At 54.2% G+C, this 22,005-nt stretch overlaps 7 protein-coding genes across 7 annotated transcripts; 5 read left to right on the top strand and 2 right to left on the bottom strand.

The window, feature by feature from the left end:
- Window positions 1–448: 448 nt before the first annotated feature.
- CYP6 (Peptidyl-prolyl cis-trans isomerase cyp6) lies at window positions 449–1,989 on the top strand (the record flags this gene model as incomplete). The annotated part of the gene is made up of 2 exons (XM_049359153.1): window positions 449–528; window positions 645–1,989. 2 exons carry the CDS (start codon window positions 449–451, stop codon window positions 1,987–1,989), a joined length of 1,425 nt encoding a protein of 474 aa, XP_049206531.1.
- A 596-nt stretch (window positions 1,990–2,585) lies between these two features.
- Window positions 2,586–4,817, bottom strand: J4E79_010313 (uncharacterized protein; the record flags this gene model as incomplete). The annotated part of the gene is made up of 2 exons (XM_049359152.1): window positions 2,586–4,482; window positions 4,690–4,817. 2 exons carry the CDS (start codon window positions 4,815–4,817, stop codon window positions 2,586–2,588), a joined length of 2,025 nt encoding a protein of 674 aa, XP_049206530.1.
- Window positions 4,818–5,918: 1,101 nt separating this feature from the next.
- Window positions 5,919–6,779, top strand: J4E79_010312 (uncharacterized protein; the record flags this gene model as incomplete). The annotated part of the gene is made up of 1 exon (XM_049359151.1): window positions 5,919–6,779. The coding sequence occupies one exon, from the start codon at window positions 5,919–5,921 to the stop codon at window positions 6,777–6,779; it is 861 nt and encodes a 286-aa protein (XP_049206529.1).
- A 1,515-nt stretch (window positions 6,780–8,294) lies between these two features.
- J4E79_010311 (DNA-directed RNA polymerase II subunit RPB1) lies at window positions 8,295–13,587 on the bottom strand (the record flags this gene model as incomplete). The annotated part of the gene is made up of 2 exons (XM_049359150.1): window positions 8,295–13,160; window positions 13,231–13,587. The coding sequence occupies 2 exons, from the start codon at window positions 13,585–13,587 to the stop codon at window positions 8,295–8,297; spliced, it is 5,223 nt and encodes a 1,740-aa protein (XP_049206528.1).
- Window positions 13,588–14,173: 586 nt separating this feature from the next.
- On the top strand, window positions 14,174–15,777 carry J4E79_010310 (uncharacterized protein; the record flags this gene model as incomplete). Its single annotated transcript, XM_049359149.1, has 4 exons — window positions 14,174–14,243; window positions 14,304–14,365; window positions 14,416–14,645; window positions 14,694–15,777. The coding sequence occupies 4 exons, from the start codon at window positions 14,174–14,176 to the stop codon at window positions 15,775–15,777; spliced, it is 1,446 nt and encodes a 481-aa protein (XP_049206527.1).
- Window positions 15,778–17,733: 1,956 nt separating this feature from the next.
- Window positions 17,734–18,468, top strand: J4E79_010309 (uncharacterized protein; the record flags this gene model as incomplete). Its single annotated transcript, XM_049359148.1, has 1 exon — window positions 17,734–18,468. The coding sequence occupies one exon, from the start codon at window positions 17,734–17,736 to the stop codon at window positions 18,466–18,468; it is 735 nt and encodes a 244-aa protein (XP_049206526.1).
- A 927-nt stretch (window positions 18,469–19,395) lies between these two features.
- On the top strand, window positions 19,396–21,594 carry J4E79_010308 (uncharacterized protein; the record flags this gene model as incomplete). Its single annotated transcript, XM_049359147.1, has 5 exons — window positions 19,396–20,087; window positions 20,136–20,359; window positions 20,405–20,779; window positions 20,825–21,403; window positions 21,464–21,594. The coding sequence occupies 5 exons, from the start codon at window positions 19,396–19,398 to the stop codon at window positions 21,592–21,594; spliced, it is 2,001 nt and encodes a 666-aa protein (XP_049206525.1).
- Between the last annotated feature and the right edge of the window lie 411 nt (window positions 21,595–22,005).

Raw genomic sequence — 22,005 nt, 5'->3', positions numbered from 1 at the left:
GCAGGGATTGCCGTCAGACGCCGGGTAGCACTCAACGGTCCGCCTCTCAAAATTGCTCAGAGCTCTTTCTTGGTACTCGCACTATTTCCGGACAATGGCTTGACAAGCGTGGAAGCCTGCATCTCTCAGGTGCATCATAAGTTCGATCTGTCAACGCCGGTAGTGTATGCACCAGGACGCTGCTCTTGCATGTGGACAAGCGATACCAAACGACGATTTGAAGCGCGGGCTGATGTGAAGGCTGCTGGGGCACGTTGCCCAGGGAGTATTGGCTCAGCAGCTTGCGAGACGTGAAGGTGGAGAAACGCGACATGTACCTGGAGCTAGACCAGATTGGGCGTTACGTCATGATGACTAAGCGTCAGGGCTACGCGATCTCGGATACTGTCGCGCGCGCTGGCGAACCTTTGCGACAAACACTCGTTCTCGGCACAACATAGCCCAAACCATGTCTGTGCTGCTGGAAACGTCACTCGGAGATATCACCATCGACCTGTTGGTCGACGATGCGCCCAGATGCTGTGAAAAGTAAGTCATCCAATCCCCATCGCGCGCCTTGGGTTTTCGCACCTGCATGCTGCATGCTCCATCCCGCTGTCGCCCCAAGCTGAGCATAAACAGACACTGACAATTTGTCGCCTTAGCTTTCTCAAGCTGTGCAAAGTCAAGTACTACAACTTCGCCCCCGTTCATAGCGTCCAACCAAACTTCTCCTTCCAAACTGGCGACCCCATCGGCCCTGGTTCCAAAGACAGCGACGGCGGCCGCTCAATATGGGGCTTGCTCGACCCCGCACAGCCCGCGAAGAAGACGTTCGTACCCGAGTTCAAGCCTAAGCTTAAGCATGCCGAGATGGGAACCGTCAGCATGGCGACCGCGCCGAACCCCGAAGATCCAGACGAGCGGTTCGCCGGCAGCCAGTTCATCATAACGCTGGGACAGAACATCGACTACCTGGACGGCAAGGCGGCCATATTCGGAACAGTGGTAGAGGGTTTTGACACGCTGGAGAAGATAAACACGGCATATATCGATGACCAGGGCCAGCCACTCAAAGACATCCGCATACTACACACAGTCGTCCTCGACGACCCATACGACGACCCCGCCGGCCTCGTGGAGCCACCCGAGAGCCCTGTACCCTCCGCCGCGCAGCTCGCCACCGTCCGCGTCGCGTACGATGAGAACCTCGAGGAGGACAACGACCCGGAAGCCTTGGAAAAGGTCCGCAGAGAACGTGAGGCGCGCGCACAAGCCCTCACGCTCGAGATGGTAGGTGATCTGCCATTCGCCGAAGTCGCACCGCCTGAGAACGTGCTGTTCGTGTGCAAGCTCAACCCAGTGACGCAAGACGAGGATCTGGAGCTCATCTTTTCGCGATTCGGCAAGATTCTCAGCTGCGAGGTCATCAGGGACAAGCGCACAGGTGACAGCCTGCAGTACGCCTTTATCGAGTACACCAATCAGAAGGACTGCGAGCAGGCTTATTTCAAGATGGATGGTGTTCTGATCGACGATCACCGCATACACGTCGACTTCTCCCAGTCCGTCTCCAAGATTGCCGACGATTGGCGGGACGTTACCAACAAGAAGCGGAGACGGGCTGCCGGTGGTTTCGGTGGTATCGACAACCTCGAGAAGAAGAAGCAGTATCGTGACGGCTCCGGACGCCAGATCATGTCGGATTCTGTTGTCAACAACCTGGTGGTCGATCGCGACGTTTCAAAAGATACCGCGCCACGGCCGAGGGATTCCGGTAGAGATGAACGACGAGACGACACGCGGAGGCGTGAACGGAGGACGGAATACCACGACGACCGCTTCAAGCGAAATCGTAGTCGGAGCCCCAAGCGCGAACGTCGCGATGGTGATGATGGAAGGTACAATCAGAGGAGAGAGCGCAGTCGTAGCCCAAATCGCCATCGTGACAGCCGTCGGGAGAGGAGTCGGGATCGCTATCGCCGGGATGATCGGGACCGCCGGCGATGAGGCCACCATTCTGTAGATCGAGGCAACTTTGGTGTTTGGGATTAGGGCCAAGATTGTACCGTCAGTAATGCGTCGTCTGGCTGGTCCTTCTAAGTAGTTAATGCATATCCTCATAAATTGCCAACGCGAAACACGAATCTGGTCACATCTTATCGCGCGGTCCGGTATCATGCATTGTTTATTTGCTTTTCGATATGTTCTATACGTATCTTCATGACTTTAGGAAATGACTGACTTTAATGTATATTTATTAATGACCAATAACAGAATCGAAAATGAACTTTACGCGTTAACTACCGTGAACTTTCCAAGCGTGTGTAACATCATAGTTGAGCATGCAACTATTGAGAGTCTGTTACGTTACGCCGGTGGTTCACTTCAAGGTGCTGCCCGTGGAGAAACAGCACGTGTGAGTGAGCCAGGCGTTGTATCATACGGCGACGCGATGGTAGGACAGCCTTCTTTCCTGAACATTTGCGATATGCACAAGCCGATGAGGTCTCAAGTAGTTGGATGCTCAATCGAAAAAGTTGGCTATCGTCGGTTTCCGGTAGTGGGGCGCGGTATGTTGTTTGAGGTTTGGACTCTCTGTCCCTTCAACCTGAGACGGCAGCGGTATCATGCTCTGCTTCCTCAGCACTATCCTCCTCCTCATCCTCATCCACCCCCTTCTCAGCCTCATAAAAGTCGATCAGCTCATCACAGCACGACCACCAAGTAGTCTGCATCTCCAGCTCCTGATCCAGTGCCTCAAGAAGACCCTCAGGCGGCATCACGGGCTCGAAGATGCGCGCAAAATGCGTTTTGAGCAAGTTCTCCGCAGATACCCAGCCACCCCGACCCAGCGCCCTAATGAACGTCCAATAATTCAAACGACAATGAGGTATCTCGCGGAGTAACTTGTCTATGAGGCCCTCTGCGTACCCACCTTGGGTTACTGCAGCCACAGCGGCTTGGTAGAGACCCGACTTGAGCGTGAACTCTGCGTTTTCGGCATCGCTGGCTTCTGCTATGGCGGCAGCGTAGATCTCGCGGTAGTGTTCGTGGTTCCATGCCATGTACGGCGATTTATCGAGGCCAAACGTGTATTCTGGGAACCAATCGCTTCGGAGAAACATGGGGACGGCTGTGGCGCCGATGCAGCGTGGTGCTGCCATCGCGTTGTCCCAGTCGATGATACCTGTTACGTTGCCCTCGTCGTCGCAAAGAATGTTTTGCAGATCTAGATCATCGTGATGGAGGGTGAAAGTCTCGCCAGGCTGCCCGCGGAACACCGACTGGTGATAGAAAATAAAGTAGAGGATGTCTCGGACGCCACGTTCTTCACGCCCATCGTCTTCTTCCCATGTTTCGTTGCATAGGCGTTCGATGTTGTCAGCACTCATCTGTCTTATCTTGGCTCCAAAGCGGGCTCGAATGTACTCCTCAGTTGTAGCAGCCGGTGGACGCTTGAAAACCTCATCGCCATCTTCGTATGTACAGTGGCACGTGGGTCCAATACCGGTGAGTTTGCCGTCGTCGTCGAAGTTAGGTGCTCCAATGGCCTCGAATTTAAGGGTCTGAATCTCAATCATTACCCGTGCCAAAGAGCGTAGGAATTTGAGACGCTTCTTTTCGATATGGGGAGGCGGGACATCCGCATGTTGGAAAAGATCATTATCGACGGAGGGATAATCTTCTGGAAACCAGATGTTGTTAGCAGGCGTGCCGGGTAACATTGTCATCAAGATGTACGGAAAACCAAGCGCGTTGTCGTGCCCAGTAGAGTAGTCAATGACCTGTGCAACAGGTGCGTTTGTATTCTTTCGAATGTACTCAATTAGCTGAGCCTCGTTCTTCAACACGTAGGAGTCTTCCTCCTGCCAGTGTGCGCGCGTACCGTGGCCAGGCACGCGGACAACGTACTTGCGAGTCTGCTCGCCTTCACAAACAGTGACGAAAGTCGCTGCATTGAAAGTGCCTTTCGCACGGCGCACTACGTCAACAGTAGTGGTGGGCGAAGACGAAAGATCGCAGGCCTTGATCAGTTCGCGGTACTTTGCATCGGGAATTGCCTCAATCGTCTTGAAGTCGCAACGCGGGCCGTCACCTTCATCTGAAACGTCTTTATTGGTGTTCGCGCTTTGACAATGCTTGTCCTTGTTAGCATCAGGATATGTACCCGAGTCAATAGCGGCGTCATTGTGTTTTGGCTTGTTTGAATCGGAGTTGGAGGGTCGGGAGGCCCTATGTTGTGTGAAAGCGATCTTCTTCCAGAAAGCCTTCAGACAGCCGGGCAAACGAAGTGTCTTTTCTTTCTTCACGGGAAGCTGCTTTGGCTTCGCAGAGATCTGGCCTTCGGTTTGGATCACGGTATTTATTGGGACCTCGCGGGCGATAAGTACCGGCGAGTGCACAGACAGGCTGTCTTGCTTCTGGATTGGTGATCGCTCTGGATCCGAACGTAGTTCGGGAGAAAGAGAGATGCCTGGCACGAAGAAGTTCTCGCCGCAGCTAAGACGTGGGAGAGAATGTTCGGTTGCAGCCGTTGACTTTGAAGACGATGGCGAGTTTGGATCAGTATTACAGGCTTCTGAAGTGTGAGAAGAACCCGTCGTGGCTGTCGGCGTGTCGCTTGGTAGACGAATCGGAGAGTTCGACTCTTTCGTCAAGGACGGCTCTTCAGAAGTTTTGCGACCCAGGGTAGTAGATAATGAGTACTTTATGGCTTTGCCGATTTTAAACACCCGTTCTAGTGGGCTACGCAGAGTAGCATCATACGTGTTGGTGGTGGAAGGCAAGGTCGTAGTCGCCGCGCGCCCACCCTTCTTGTTCTTAAAATCGAACATTGTTGTAAAGGTATACTGATTCCGTTCGAGATGCTCTGCGCGCACAGAAAGGAGTTCGTTGGTCAAGTATTGGTATCTCAAGGAGTGAGTGTCGCTGTTTTGGAGGTTGAGTCGCCAACTCTAGACAAAGGGCCAGTAGCGACAAAGGCGCGAAGGGGAGAATGTATATTGAGAAAGGGTCGCAACTACAGTGAATGTACGTTAGTACGGCTGGGCCTTTTGTGGGACCAGTGCGTGAATCACGCTGGAAATGACAGACGCTCGTGCACAGGAAGCATCGGCGTACTGAACCAAGACCACTACCTGAGCCTTGGTGTTTGTCAGCAAACTTCTACCATGTGAGTGAAATGAACAGTAAGCGCTTCTTCGATCACTGAAGCGGTCAACTCTAGGTTCTGGACCATGTAAGACATCTCGCGGTTCTGTGTCGGCCACATACCACATACCGTGTAGTTTCACAATGAAGGAAACAAGGTACGGGACCAAGACCTAGCTGTATTACATTGCAGATGATGTCTTTGATCTTCTAAAATGCCGATAACGTAGAAGGGGATGTCTTCGTGTCTGATGTTGACCCGAAGCTGTCCGAATCTGTGGATGTAATAGTCTCTCAGCTGTATGATGTGTGAAAGTCAACCGTGAACTCTAGAATCGGTACGAGGTCTTCTATGTTTCATTAGCTTGGTGAAAGGTGTACCACCAGAGCGTAGGCAAGCGTGACAAGGCTGACTGTGGCAACCCAGTTGCAACTGTTGCGTTCACCCTTGGTGCCTCGCAGTATATCAAAAGGTCCTTTCTCTGCTATTAGTATACGCGCACAGTTTACTCCACAACCAGCTCTCCTTCGCAGCACTTTCAACCTTTCGACCAAAAGCTGTAGCCCCTCTGACAAGAACATACGCACACACAGAGCACCTAAACCTGTGATACATACCCACTCTTACCGAATCTTTCCGTCCCTTATTCTTTGAGCACCCAGTCTTGAGGACCGCCATCCCATCCGTATCCTCGGCCTCAACACACAGCCGTTTTAAAGCCCTTGTACTTTCCAGTCCTTTGAATAACAAATATTGCCGGTCTAAAACTAGGAGGTAATTCAAAATGCCCACATTCAAGGGTTGGAACAGTAAGCACAGCGCTTCGGAGTCGAAAAATGAAACGAAGGTCAAGCCACTCCCTCCTCGACTCACTTTCACGGAGCAGACACAACCGGATGACTTCATCATCAAAAGTCTTGACGACCTCTATTCTAAGACGGTCAGAGTTTGGAGAGGTAGAGATTGGAACAATGATGTGAAGAACGGTGCCACAGGCGCATGCTTCGACTCATCCCACCACGTGCCCGGCGAGGGCACTAAGAACCGTGCGGCTTTCAAGGCTGGCAAGTTTGGCTTTTGCCTAGAATGGATCGAATTTCCGTACGAGGGTGAAGTCTATCGTGTCAGGTGCATGAATGCGTTCTGCGTAAGATCGCCGCAATGTACAGACCACCCCAAAGCAGTATACAAGGACGGCCCAAACCGTATCTATGATCTCATGAATTGGGGTGAGAACGTCACATATGGTATGATCAAAGATACCGGAGCTCCAGCAACCCCTTTGACGGATTCCCAGCGGAAGGAGCAGGTCCTGGAGGAAATTGCGGAGGTCAAGGCTAAGTTTGTCGAGGCGTACGAAAGAGGCGAGCTTGCGACTGCCAAAGAATTGGAACGTCGAGTCTCCAACCTTGAGAGAGCGCTGAAAAACAAAAGTTACTTGCGCGAGGACAGATCAAACGCCGCGCCCCAACCCTCTGCGTCTGCCACTATTCTCAACGCCAGGAAGGCCGTGAGCAATTCAGCCCCAGGTAATCCAGACCTTGACGCCAAGGCCAAGCGTAATCCAAACAATCTCAAGACGAATAAGGGCAAGACGGACTATACAAAAGTCCTAAGTTCGATCAAGGAGCGTCCGGGTTCTTGAAGTCATGTTCGCTCATGTTTCCAAAACACCCAAAGACTCGTTTGTAGGGACGCTTTGTACACGCGGTTGGTGTTGTCTTTGATTCTCACGAACCCGGTGCCCAGCATAATATAGCGAGCCTGATGGTTGTGTTTTCGTGTAGCGCAAATGCAAAGTATAATCAGATTCATCCCAAAACCATCTCTTTCTAGTCGGTGACGTATAACAGCTTTCCAAGTGGATTGAGAGAAGACGTGCGTAGACTGCTGCCTGCGACGTTGGTGAAACGCAGCGAGGCATGCTGAAAGAAATGCACCTGTAGTTGTAAATAGGCGGTCGATGGTCCTATGCCACGGCTCGATCGTCCAAGCGTGGGCAATGACGCGCATCGTATCATGGCGAGTGAAGTTGTTGTGAGGCACCTGCTAACATGGCAACCTGGAGGTAAGTACATTCGCCGCGCGCTCGCGAACGGCAACCACGGGCAGCTGTCCAGCAAGCGCGGCGCCTTTACCTTTGCGTCATTCCGCGAACGAGCTCGATTCGCGACGCTCGTAGGAACAAGGCGCCAGGATGTATAGCAATTTGCAACCGGAAGGGCGAGAATGGAGTAAGGTGGAAGCGTGAGGAAGCGACCCCCAACGGGAAAGCAGGGCCAGCCCACTACCAAGACACGTGATCGCGCGGCTGCCGAGACCAAAACCACAACACGCAACAAAAACCAATTGACAATAACATCGTCATATTTCTTCTTAATTATCTACTCAGCACCCAGACTCAGCCAACGCGCAGCAACGCAACAACGTTACTCTATATTCCCATCTCATGCGTCTCATTTTCCCTCCAGCAAGTAAAAAAAAGCCCCATCGAAACGCAATTTGTATCGGGCTAGCAAGTCCGTCTGATCTTTCTAAACATGCAAACATGTAAAAGCCCCCGATTATGTTGTGAGGGCGCGCAAAGCAGTAGGTAACTCGATTAAACAACGCTCCGCTTCCCAGACGCCCGTGCGCAATTTTCTTCCGAAAAGGTAAAAAGCAAGCAATGATTGAACGCCAATTTCAAACGACCCTTGACGTAAGATGGAAGGACGAAGGGTGTTTGATATGCAATCTTGAGCCGCGTGACAAGTAGCAAAAGAAACGCGTAAAACAAGCAGGTTTTTGGTGCCACAACCGTGCAGCTTCGGATAATAGTGGTACAAAAGCATGAAAAGCCTCATCACTCGTTGCGCGGATGTCATGTTCATGTTGTATGGTAGTAGTAGTAAGGAGGAATGCCGTGAGCCTAGTTAAAGGAACAGCGTACCACCCACACATGCACAAACATGTCATCAATCCACGGCAAAGAGAGAGAGAGAGAGGAGGAAAAGAACATTTTCATACACAAAAACTAGAAGAAGAGATCGAGAGAGAAAAAAGAAGGCTCCGATACCTACATCGCCATCAAGCCAACTATTGCTTTGGAGATCTGGAATAACCGTTAGCACGTGCAAGATAAACGGAGGGTTGTCTACAACTATGACCAAAGGGGTACTTACGTAGGAGAGTACGCTCCGCCCGGAGAGGTAGGGCTATAGCGCGGGGAGGTAGGTGAGAAGGAGCCTGCTGGACTCGTGGGCGAGTAGCGAGGAGACGTCGGGCTGTATTGCGGCGACGTGGGTGAAGTCGGAGACTGCCTGTTGCTGCTCGCTTGGTACTGAGGGCTTGTGGGACTGTACTGCGGCGATGTGGGGCTGTATTGTGGCGAAGTCGGGCTGTACGCGGGGGACGTGGCGCCACCCATGAACGTTGGGGACGTGGGGCTGTAGTTGGGCGATGTGGGAGAGTATTGAGGCGACGTCGGGGAGTAGCCAGCAGGAGATGTGGGCGAGTACGACGGTGATGTGGGTGAGCCGTATCGAGGCGATGTAGGCGAGTAGTGCGGGGATGTCGGCGAAGCCATGTATCCTGGTGATGTTGCGGCGAAACGAGGGCTGGCAGTACCAGGCGAGGTAGGCGAGTAACCAGGCGAGGTTGGTGAGAAGCCTGGAGACACTGGGCTGGTAAAGCCAGGGGACATGCCAGTGAAGCCTGAACCACCCGGGCTTCTGCCTCCGTCGTACCCGCCGGGGCTGAAACCACCACCTCCGTACATACGACCATAGTCAGTGAGACCACCGGAATCATCACCTCCACCAGCGGCAGCCATAGGAGAGAACGAAACCTGATCGTAAGAACCGACACCCATGCCACCCTCGTACGTAGGAGAGCCCAAGTCATAGGGTGTGTTGGCTCCGTCACTCAGGTAGTTGCCAGCGCCAGCAGCGCCACCCATCATCTTGGAGTTGTCCTCCACCATGGTGAGAAGCATGGCGTTGTCCATGACGACGTCAAACTCTCCAGTACCCATAGGCGCCAACTGACCGAGCATGATGTTCTCAGATACACCACGGCAGTCGTCCAGCTCACCAAACCCGGCAGCTTCCAGGAGAATCTCGACTGTTTCTTCGAAAGAACAACGCATAAGAGCACCAGTGTCGTTACGGTTGATACCGTGACGGGTGATGGCCATGAGAAGACCACGCTGGCACATGATGTCGACGAGCAAGGCCATGTGACGATGGTTGACGTAAGAACCGTCGAAGGACAAGACCATACCAAGCTCTTTGAGAAGACCCGCACGAGCCGCTTCGATTCCAAGAACAGCGAGGATCTCGATGAAAGAGTTGGAGTAGGTCTTGGTGGCATCAACGCCCTCAATGGCAAGCACCTCGGCCAGTGCAGTACCCGTGGTATCGAGCACCCACTCCTTACACTCGTCCTTGTTCTTTGAGTGTACAAGAGACTTGTCTGCCAACTCAACGGTAGTGATGTGGTCTCGGATGAAAGCACGCTCGATACCACGAACACCACGTAGCGTAACGTCATCGAGAAGATGCTTCTCAAGCTTGCGCATCCATCGCTCGTCACGCTCGTCCTCATCCTCGTCATCCTTTTGAAGGTTCTGGTCCCAGATGAAACGAACACGCATGACCTGCTCGTCGGCGTTCTCGTCACTGAAGATGACTGCCAGATTAGGCTTGAACTCTTCCTTGATCTTGCCGGCAACTTCGCCAATGGTGATACTCTTGTCCAACAACTTCTTGCGGTCGAGGATGATTCGAAGCAACCACTTGGACTGGGACTCAATGACTTCGTCCTCTTCGGGAAGAATGAAGTAGGACTCAACCATGTCCTGGTCCTCCTCAACTAACGTGGACTGGATGTCGGGGTCGTAGTAAAGTTCAACAGCTTGTGTCAATGAGCGGAGGGTTGTGAGCTCGATGGTGCTTCGCAGGCGCTTGGCATCCTGTTGGCTGGCCTTGGAGTCTGTTTGGCGGACCAACATAGACGGAGTCTTGATGTTGGCAGCGACGTTCAGAATTTCCTTGAGACGGGGCACACCGAGAGTGACGTTTTTAGAAGACACACCGGCAAAATGGAAAGTGTTAAGCGTCATTTGTGTAGCGGGTTCACCGATGGACTGCGCGGCCAGAACACCTACCATCTCACCAGGAGCGACAGCGGCCTTGAGGAAGCGGTCTTCGAGTTCACCAAGAACGTAGTTCAGGGCCTCCTTGTTTAGGCGATGCTGAACGACAAGCTTCTTGTATGCGAGACGAGCGCGAAGATGAGCCTTGAACAGATACGTTGCACTGCTCTGGGCCTCTCTTGACAGTTCGTCGGTGCCACGAATGACAACCAATCGCTCCAGAGTCTCCTGCACCTGTCTGATAGTCTCGATGGGGTGTAGGTTGCTGACGGCCTTCTCGGGGTTGATATTGAACCGCGCCTGAGCGGACCGGATCATACGCTGAATGTTGAGCGGCAACTGGAAGGACTCTAGGTTCTCGTCGGTCACATTCTTGCGGAGAGTCTGACGATCAAGTTTGATCATCTCGAACTCTTCGTCCAGGGCTCGTTGAACGTCGACGTCACCCTGGAACATAGTAGCACCCTCCAGCTTCGACACTGGAATTTCCGGGTAGTCCGTCGTGAGAACGTCAAGCTTGTATCCATCCTCAAAGTCGGCCTCGGAAGCCATGAGGATATCCATGGACTGGTTCTCAATGTGTGCGCCATCCAAACCATCTTCACCGTAGATGAACTCAACGATATCTCCCATAGAGTTACGCACAGTTCCATCGTACTTGACCATGACATCTTCGAGCGCCTTGACGAGACGACGTTGAATGTAACCAGTCTCAGCTGTCTTGACTGCTGTATCGATCAAACCCTCACGACCAGCCATGGCGTGGAAGAAGAACTCCGATGGCGTAAGACCGCGCAGATACGAGTTTTCGACGAATCCACGAGACTCTGGCGAGTAGTCATCCTTGGAGAAATGCGGCAGTGTCCGGTACTTGAAACCATAGGGAATACGCTGTCCTTCCACAGCTTGTTGACCGACGAGGGCAACCATCTGAGAGATGTTGACAGTGGAACCCTTGGAACCGGAGACGACAGTTTGGACAACGTTGTTGAAGTCCTTCAAACTGGTCTGAGCCGCGGTACCTCCACCCTCACGACCTTCGTTGAGGAACTTCTGGACCTTGGATTCGAATGTACCACGAATCGTCATACCAGGCATGGGCTCAAGCGCGTCCTTAGTAGCCGTCGCAATGATCTCTTCAACCTTGGCCTTGGACTTGCCAATTTCGGAGGCAATCTTGTCGGAGGTGGCAGGGTCTGGGATGGTGTCACCCACACCGAAACTGAAACCGTACGTAAGAAGCCACCAGTTACAGATGCGCTGGCAGGCATTGAAGAACTTGACTGCTGCATCCGGTCCGAGCTCGTTGAAGATGATGTGAATAACACCACCTGCAGAGGCTCCGACAATCTTCTTTGTGACCTGACCGTAAAGCAGCTGACCACCCTTGATAGCAAACGACTTGTCGACGATGTCGTTGTATGCATTTGGCTTGGAGTCCGCCTCCTTCTTCTCAATGTTGACCTCGCGTGGGAAAGCCATGCTGATAATCTGCTTACCAGTCCAGAGAGGCCGGGGCTTCAGAATGGCCGGCTCTGGAACAATACCATCCCAATCAGGCACCCACATGAGGATGGGCATGACCTGCTCGATGGGGATGAAGTTGTCACGACGACTCATCTTGTAAACACCGAGAAGCGTGTCCTGCACGATACCCATCAAGGGCTGGTTCTTCTGTGGTGATACAATCTGCTTGGGAACCATGCACAGGTTCTGCACCTCAGCGCGGGTCTCGTCGCTCTGGGGGACGTGGAGATTCATCTCGTCACCGTCGAAATCGGCGTTGTAGGGTGATGTGACGGACAAGTTGAGACGGAATGTTGAGTAGGGCATGACCTTGACGCGATGTCCCATCATGGATTCCTTGTGCAGCGAGGGCTGACGGTTGAAGATGATGACATCGTCGTCGTCAATGTGGCGCTCGACCTTCCAACCGTACTGTAACCGCAGGTCGTCGAGGTTCTTGTTGTGCTTGAGGTCGAGACGGACACCGTCGGCCTTGATGACGTAGTTGGCACCAGGGTGTTGGTTAGGACCGTTGCGCACCAGGTTCGTCAACTTGCTGATGTTGAACTTGGTGACAACCTCGGGATATGTCAGAGTACGTGCGATAGATCGGGGCACACCGACTTGGTCCAGTGACAGGTTAGGGTCACCGGTGATGACAGTACGTGCGGAAAAGTCGACACGCTTTCCCATCAAGTTACCACGAAGACGACCCTCCTTGCCCTTCAAGCGACCACGAATAGTCTTGAGCGGTCTGCCAGACTTCTGCATAGCCTGTGGAACACCGTTGGCGTCGTTGTCCATATAAGTGGCGACGTGGTACTGGACAAGAGCCTCAAACTCGGCAGTTACGTGAGCAGGCGAACCCTCCTGCTGACACTCTGCGACACGACCGTTGGCGCGGATGATGTCTCCAAGCTTGTAGGTCAAATCGTCCTCTCCACGCATACCCTGGCCGGTACCGTCGACGGAGATACTGGGGCGAACCGGAGGTGGAGGTACTGGCAGGACATCGAGAATCATCCACTCGGGGCGAGCGTAGTCGGCGTTCAGACCGAGCAGTTGGAGTGTGTTGTCAGACATGAGCTTGAAGATAGTCTGCGCCTGCTTCGGTGTGATGACTTCCTTGCGGTCGCCTTGGCCGTCGTCGTCGTCCTTCTTGCTCTGTTTCCAGGTGCCGGTCAGCTTGAGACCCTCCTTGCGGATAGAGTCTGGCTGTTTGCTGCCGCAGCCGCCGTGGGCGATCTTGGGGAGCTTGTTCTTGTCGCTGCCGTCGTCCACATCCTGCATGCACACGGTCTTGCCCTTGGACATGCGCCAGATCTTGTCGAAACGCTTCTTCGCATCCTTGGTCTTGGCGGCGGCGGCCCAGTCAGGATGGTTCTGATATTGCAGTTAGCATGAGCACGAAAATCTAGGATCTGGAGTCTCTGTCTTCCGCGGGAAGCCTTACGAAGTCAGCCTTGATCAGACCACACGTGTGGCAGACAGTCTCGAGCAGCTTCTTGATCTTCACGACGAAACCGACGTGAAAGACGGGGGTGTGCAGTTCGATGTGACCAAAGTGACCGGGGCAGGTCTGGATGTCCTCCTTGCAGGTCGCGCACGAGTACATGCGGTCAATGGTGCCGAGCTTGGGGTCGTTGAGACCCTGCTCGCGCGGCTTCTGCTTCTGCTCGTCCATGGTCTCCGGGTAGATGATGTGGACCACGCTCATGGCTTTGATCTCCTCGGGAGAGAGCAGCCCGAACTGGATCTCCTTGATCGTCCGGAGCGGACATTTCGACACCTGTGGGGCGCCGGGAGGCATCTTGGCGGCGGTTGAAGTAGAAAGGGACTGCGGGTGAGAGAACTATCGGTCGGCGGTCGCGGTGGCCACGCCGGGCGGTTCCTCCGCGTATTAAGTAGTAGGTGCGACTGCCGTTGTAGCTGCGTCGAGAGCTGTGGCGCCTGGTGAAAGACTGAGTGCGCGCCGCGCGCGGAAAGAGATGCGGTCGGAGAGTCGTACCCGTGAAAAGGGCGGACGGGGGTCGGGGGCTCGCCGGGTCGCGCCTCGGGGTCGGAGGCGTGCGCGCGTATTAAAAGCGCTCGGGGGAGCACTGTCGGGGTCGGCGAGGTGGAAGACGCGCTCTAAGTAGGTAAGAGCGGCCGTTGGTGATGGCGGGTGGGGTGGTGGTGAGGGCGTCGTGCTGTTAGAGACGGAAGGCGACAAAGAGTTGCGGCCGCGCTTTGACGCACTAGCCGAGTCTCACGTGCAGTGACCACCGCGGACGGGACCACGCCGATTCCATGCTGCTCACTTTGCGCCTATGGACTTCATTCACCAGTCGCGTCTGTAAAGATGCTGCCAATTGAGTTCCTTGCCCTGCACTCCCCGCCCTCTGCAGTGCACCACCATGAATCTCTCGCTGGTTGATCCCTTTGTCCTCGCGCAGGACTGCCCCGATGTCATCACCGGCCGCCTACGTGAGTTCGACATTGTTCCCAGGTTACTTTTCCCACCAGGCAGCAGCTGACAACGCGCAGGCAGCGGCCACTCGACGTCAATTCGCTTCAGCCACCGGGGCGACCTGCTTGCATCCGGACGGGTACGCGAATGTTACGCCGTGCCATGTGATTTCTGCTGATTGGATTCCAGCACGATGGCATCGTCGTCATCTTCGACATTGAGACAAACGGCGTTGCGCGCAAGCTGCGCGGCCACACGCGCCAGGTCCAGTCTCTCAGCTGGTCGACGAATGATCGCTATCTTCTCAGCGCCGGACAGGATTGGAAGTGCGTGCTCTGGGACTTGAAGGATGGCTCGCGGGTGCGCACCGTCCGCTTTGAAGCGGCCATCTTCATAGCGGAGCTGCACCCAAAGAACCAGTGAGCATACGAGTCACGTTTGCAATGCTCTGACTAATTGCTTTCCAGCATGCTCTTCGTAGCCGCCCTCTTCGAAGACCAGCCCGTCATCGTCGACATGTCCGAGGAAGTCCCCGTCAAACACTCCCTCTCGTCCGCGCCCCATCGAACCGACATAGAACGCGAGAATGCCTCCGAGAAGCAGACGGCACAAGACGCCAAGCAGACGACCACCATGACGCTCTTTACACCGACGGGCCAGCACATCATAGCAGGCACCAACAAGGGGTGGCTGAACATCATAGACACCGAGACACACGCCGTCCGCTACTCGTTCCGCGTCACCAACAACATCATCGTATACATCCGCATGACGCCATCAGGGAGGGACGTCGTGCTCAATTCGAGCGATCGTATCGTCAGGACACTCCACCTACCCGACCTGAGTGACCCAAAGTTGGACTTTGACACACTGCAGCTGGAAGTCGAGCACAAGTTCCAGGATCTTGTGCAGAGGCTCTCTTGGAATCACGTCTCATTCAGTCCCACAGGCGAATACGTCACAGCATCTACATGGATGAACCACCACATCTACGTCTGGGAGCGTGGCCAGGGCAGTTTAGTCAAGATCCTAGAAGGCACCAAGGAAGAGCTCTCCGTAGTCGAGTGGCACCCATTCCGACCCTTCGTCGCCGCCGTCGGAGTAGACTCAGGCCGCGTCTGGCTCTGGTCCATCCTGCAGCCCCAACGCTGGTCTGCCCTCGCCCCCGACTTCGTCGAAGTAGAAGAAAACGTGGAATACATCGAGCGCGAAGACGAGTTCGACATACAGCCTCTCGAAGAACTGCACAAGCGGCGTCTAAACGCCGAAGACGAAGAAGTCGACGTCCTCACCGTAGACCCTGTTAAGACCTCGGCCACGGAATTCGGACCGGCGATTGGCGACGCAGAGTTCAGGATGCCCGTTATTTTGGATATCGAGGCGAGCGATAGTGAGGATGAAGTGGTGGCTGTGGGTGCTGGTCAGTTCAGACGGCGCAGTCCTGGCGCTAATAAGGAGTGGATGAACGACGATGAGGTGGCGGTTAGTGGTGATGAGGCAAGGAGAGCTAACGGTACTGCAGTGAACGGGACGAAGAGACGGCGAGGCTGATGAACGAAGTATAGACGGCTGCTAATCTCGTTACTACCAGCTATATGGGAGGAAGTGCTGAGACGCATCGCGTGACAACAGCGCGCTGATATGACAACACTGTATGGAGTGTGCTTGAACTCAAGACATCGTCAATTGCATAAGCGGTTGATTGACGCCACAGTAAAGAGGACTGAGGATAACGTCTTATCAATACATTACTACCACCTGATACAAGAAAAAACGTGGACAGGTCTGCAGACTACGTCAAACCAAAAACTTGCAAAGTATGTGATCCAACGTTAACGTATACTCCAGGGTGTTCAGTGTTTTCCTAGGTTGGCGTGCTACCTTCTTCATCACCGCGACTCGAATGCTATATTAGCGAATGAGCTTCCATATTCCTCTAACATGCCGTGCTTTTCCTACTCAAATACTTCGCTCCCACGATTGGAGTAAATGTTCGTCTAAATCACGGGTGACTGTAAACTCCATGATGTTTGATGATGCGTTACGGAGTGGGCTCAAAGAGTTCACAATCATGTTTCTCATTTCGCAGACGAGTGTCTCAATGGCGTTGTCCCGATCATGACCACTACATTCACAACATATTGCGCATCCATTATATCGCTCAAATTCCCTACATGTTGATTTCCTTGCCATTGCTAGGTGACCACTCTTCTCTTTTATGAAAAATGACCTCCTGCTGCCAACTAGCAAGATGGATCCAATTGAGCTCCAGAAATGTCTTGTTGTTGCGACTACCTATTTTCACATACTACACATGTCGTACCCACCTCGCATTGTGTTGAGAAAAATGTAGCACCGTGTTCCTCCATATGGTAGGCGGTAGCACATGTCTGAGTCCACAATTATTGGCACGGATTGACTTCGGATGGCGTGGCGCGGCGTCGCTTCATCACACAAACGACGATGAAACCTGTTCTGGCGTTGATCTGAAAGTGATGACCTTGAACATGTGCTGGGCAAGGCTAAGGCAACACCAATGCTGCAGCTTGTCTAGATTTAATCGTGGATGACTGGGGCTACGATGGATGCGGCGGCAGGTCTAGCAAACGTCACTCGGCCTCGGTTGGTAGGCGTTGTCCCTGGTTGTGGATTGTGATCAGGCCCAGGGGCGATGCATGAGAGTCAGCGGTACTGTGCAAGCTGATGCGCCTCGATAGAACCATGGATGAGGATGCAAGGCGCGTCGCAGTGCGGTGAGCCCCGGAGAAGTAAGGGTATTCCAAGTATAGAACCATGTCCGATGGACTGCAGACTTTGAGCGTCTCGGATGAAGAAAAGGTTGGGTTGGTGTCAGACTCCGGGTGGGCGATGCGCGATGCTTCTACCGCACCGCCCGCCGCTCCATGGAACGCGCAATTTAGCTCGATGCCACACGGACCTCGCCAGTCGAACGCCAACATCCTGCCGAGCACACCATGGCAGGCAGAACAGACAGGAGAATGCAATGGAAATCGCGATGCACCTGCGATAATTGCCTGCCAGCAGCGACAGCGAGATATCCAGAGCACAAATGCGGCTAGCGTGACTGGGGGCCGTGCGCCCTCCTCCTCTTGGGAGTGTCGGAATACAATGAGAAAACGTTAGCGACGATTCCCGCCCAATATGATCTGGGAAACCGACCACCCCAGCTGGGCCGGCGAAGCCCTTTCTTTGCCCTCGCGGCAACCTTCGTCACCACCCACTCTCCCTGCCACTCCCCCTCTGCATCTCTCCACGCTCTGCTTGCATCGACGCGCTTCATCAGCTCGACGATACCTCGACTTCCTGTGAAGCACGGCTCACCCAGCTTGCTGCTCACCCTAGCCACCGACACGCCAACGCGCTGACCGGCAGAGCCACTGTCTTCTCTCCTCACCGCTGCAGGCCAAACCATCACCACCCCCATCTCTGCTGCCCTCCACATCAGCCATCTCCGTCCATCATCGCCGCGTTCCTCTGCACGCGAACATGACCACGAAATCACCAAAGACCCTCGTCGTCGCACTCAAGCTGTCACCGGATTCTCTGCGAGACTTTCCACACGAGCCTGCAACGCCGCCCAAGGAAGAGGCCAAGCCCTCTCCACCAACACCCGCGCCGCAGATTAACGAGCCCTCACCTGCTGCCACGCCCGCCGACTCAACCCCCAACATGAACGGAAGCACACCGTCGTCGCTGGCCCCTCCCTCGTCGAAGAGGAAGGGCCCCAAGCCCGGCAGCAAGCGGAGTGCTGCGCAGATGGAAGCTGGCGCGAATGGCGCTGGCGCAACCCCCAAACCATCCAAGGCCAAGCCAGGGCCAAAGAGGAAGAAGATGGGCGACATGATCAACGACCCCAACTCCAAGGGGCCCTTCCCAGCACCCGCCGCCATCAACAAGGCAGGCCCCAAGGCAAACCTGGGAGCCATCAACGAGCGTCTGCGCGCCCTCGACAGGTCAGGGGCCAAGTGCCGTCGCTGGGAGAAGAAGGGATTTCAGGTCCGCAGCTTCACCGGCGTCATGTGGCAAGTGCCTACATACCAGCCAGGTCGCAAGGGCGCCTTCGCCGACGACGTCAAGAGCGACAGCACCGGCACCAGCGAGTCCAAACTGAAGGACGAGAGCAGCGCGATCAGCGACAAGAGCGGACTGAACGGCGACAGCACACCCGTACCAACGCCCATGAACGGCATAGCAAGCTCTCCTGCTCCTATTCCCGCTTGAGGCATGAACGCTCTTGGCCTCATTTCCCTTGATGTACTCCTGCTACAGCCTGCATCTCTTGTGGCTCGGCCTTACTTTATTTCTTGCTACCTGTTTACTATATCGACTTGCTTCCTTTGTCTTGTTTGGCGTTGAGGGAGCGCATTGCATTACTACGTAAAAGGCGCCAACTGGGGCGTCACTGGCTTGCCACGGGCAGCATGGTGTACGGCGCACAAGTATGTTGTGAATGGACATTCCAAATACTGGGTACGGATATGGAATCCGGATAGAGTCGGAAAGGGGCTTTGCATAGCATTATGGAGAGAATTGAATATCCATGTCAAACTACAAGTACTTGTCCATGCATGCATCTTGAGAACCTCGGTAGCGGGTATTGCCAATATGCCGTGCCGAAGCATATCAACGTGACAGTGTATATCTTCTCGCGCCTTGAGATTGTAGAGTGCCCACTTTTGAAGCTGCATAGTATGATGAATGTCAAGGATGAGCGTGACCTGGATGGCGTTATCGTACCCGTGGATCGCGGGGATCTCCACCGATAGCTCGGCGCATCCAAACCTCCGCCCATGGACCTCATTGACGTACAACCTACCCAGCACACCTTCGCTAGCTTTCCTGCAGCAAATCCTCCGCTGATGATACCATGAATGCATTTGTGACGATCGCTTCACAGGAGCCCGGGTGCCGTTGATTCTTGCCTTCGCCGTTGGCACCTTCCAGCACAGAGTACCGCATTCACTCGGCGCCAGAGACAGCTAGCCCACGCGTCACTGCGCTGTTGGACGTCTCCAAACACCGTCAGCGACTACGACCGCCCGCTCGACCATTACTACTCGCGTAGTCTGCGTGTCCGCCCTTTGCGATCGCTTCCAAACGTCCGCCCGAACACGCTGGTAGTTGGCCGCAGCGCCACTATCGATCACTATGAATCCTCGGAGGGACAGCTACGCCAGAGTAGCTGCTGCGTCGGCAGGCAGCAATAGCTCATTCCAACAACCCACCCGATCCGGCGCCTTTGCACATCTCGCCAACAGCGGCTCAACATCGCACCCGAACCGCCTCTCTCGCTCCATCGACGCCGACGGCCACATGTCTACGAGTTTCGGAAGGGCCGGTGGGCCACTGCCCTCATACTCCAGCCAGTCTGGCTACTGGCATGGCTTGGGAGGGTCGACACAGGATATACCGCCGTTCTTCGTGCCTTCCTACCTGCGCGGGTCCAAGCACGCCGAGAAGTTACAAGAGGCGCACAAGGCGAAGCTGGCAGCCCAGCGGGAATACAAGTCAACGCACTCGTCTAATGCAGGCTCGCTGTCTACTAGTTCTAGCAGCGTCAACCTGCATAAGATGGCGCCGTCACATCGCGGTCTCACGCATGAGATAGTAGAGCGTGCGCCGGTCTTTGTGGACGAGCCGGTAGCGCCATGGCCGACACGGTGGAATGACGCAGACAGGTTTCCTCAGCTTGAGCTGGAGGATGGTCAGAGGCTGGCCAAGTTCTCGGGCTCACAGAAGACACACGATGAAGCTGCGTCGGTTCGCGCGGACTTTCCCATGCCGCGGCAGTGTGGGATCTACTACTACGAGGTTACTGTTGTTTCTAAGGGGAAAGACGGGTATGTTTGTTTGACACCTTTTAATGCACACGCTAATTCACTGGGCAGTAGAATGATCGGAGTAGGCTTCTCAGGACCCAAAGTCGCTCTCAGCAGGATACCGGGTTGGGAGCCCGACTCGTATGCGTACCATGGCGACGATGGCCAGGTCTTTAGTAATACCACTTCCGGAAAGTCATACGGGCCTAAGTTTGGCACACTGGATGTTATCGGCTGTGGCATCAACTTCCGGACAAATACTGCTTTCTTCACAAAGAATGGTCATATGCAAGGTGAGTATGCGAAGTGAGGGATATAGATAGTACTAACAGGTTCAGGGACGGCTTTCCGAGATCTGAAACCCAACATGCCATACTATCCTACTGTAGGCATGAAGAAGCCCGGCGAGATGGTCCGCGTCAACTTCGGCCAAGAACCCTTCGCTTTCGATATCGACAAGATGGTACAAGACGAGAAGGCCGCCATACAAGCTGAGATTGCCCGGACCAAAACAGAGGCGGGTGCGTTGGGAGGCGAGGATGCGTTGATACATCAGCTGGTGGGACAATATCTGGCGCACGACGGCTACGTAGAGACTACACGAGCTTTCTCGGATGAGATTGTCGAGGAAGCAAGAGCGCTTGCGAATAACGACGAGACAGACGTTTCATACCGATCAGCAGTAGAAGATCTGGATGCGCTGAACCGACAAAGTAAGTTCGTCCCTCAGGGTACAAACGCAGGCTAACAGGAAGCAGAAATACGGACAGCTATCCTCGAGGGCGACATTGACAAGGCGCTTAAGCACACCACCGCATACTACCCCTCAGTGCTTCGCGACAACGAAAACATCTACTTCAAACTCCGCTGCCGAAAGTTCATCGAGATGATCCGACGATGCGGAGAGTTGAATGCACAATGCCAATCCGCACCAGCACCATCATCCAAACGATCCACCGCTCCGAATCCCAACAAGCGCAACTCAACCGCAACAGAAGAATACGATTTCGAAATGGAGCTCGACGAGCAACTAGGCGTACACAACCCACCACCCAGCTGGGACAACAAAGACCAAGACGACTACTTGGAAGTCGGAGACGAGGACGACATGGAAGATAAAGTAGCAAAGAGCGAACGAGCGACAAGCGAAACTATAACATATGGCATGGAGCTGAAATCCGAGTTCGCCAACGACCCAAGACGGGAGGTCAAGCGCGCTCTTGAGGATACGTTTGCGCTTATAGCATATGCGGATGCGCGGGAGAGTGCGCTGGCGCCTTTACTGGAGATTTCGGGGAGGGCGCCTGTTGCTGAGGAACTCAATAGCGCTATATTAGGTACGTACAAGATGGAAGATGCAGAAGAAAGAGCTCAAACTAACAACAACACCCACACAGTCTCCCTCGGTAAATCCTCCTCCGCAGCCCTCGAACGCCTAATCCAACAAACCGAAGCCCTCGTCACCGAACTCGCCGACGACGGCGGGCCCGGCGCGTTCATCAACGTTCAACGCGATTTCCTACAGTAGTATTCCTAGGAGGTGGGCCAGCCATGTATTCTTGCTCTCAACATGGCTCGGGAAGATATTCGTCTGTGTAGGGAGAGGTATGGCGTTGTTTATGCGAGTGGGCAGTGGGCGCGCAGATGTATGTATTGGGGTATGGGCAGGGGGGCTTGGAAAGGGTTGGGGTTATGCTTCAAGCGGGGGTGGGTAGGTGGTATGAGTGGCAGGAAGAGGCCTAGGAGTAGGGATGGGACAGATGAGGAGATGAGGAAAGTCAGACGGAGGGCGGGACTGTTGCGTTTTTCGGATGGGGGGTTGTGATATCATCATCTCTTTTTGGTTGAGAGGATCAGTAGCATTTGCATGGCTTGGTTTGAGGCGTTGTTTTGGCTGGCTTGGACTGGATGATATCAACATCACTACTCTCTTGCTTTG

This window comes from Alternaria viburni (genome assembly GCF_023758015.1).
Source record: "Alternaria viburni strain BMP 2772 chromosome Unknown scaffold_29, whole genome shotgun sequence".
In the NCBI taxonomy this organism is placed as follows: Eukaryota; Fungi; Ascomycota; class Dothideomycetes; order Pleosporales; family Pleosporaceae; genus Alternaria; species Alternaria viburni.
Note: the sequence above shows the minus strand (reverse complement) of the source record. Positions and strands in the feature narration are given on the sequence as shown.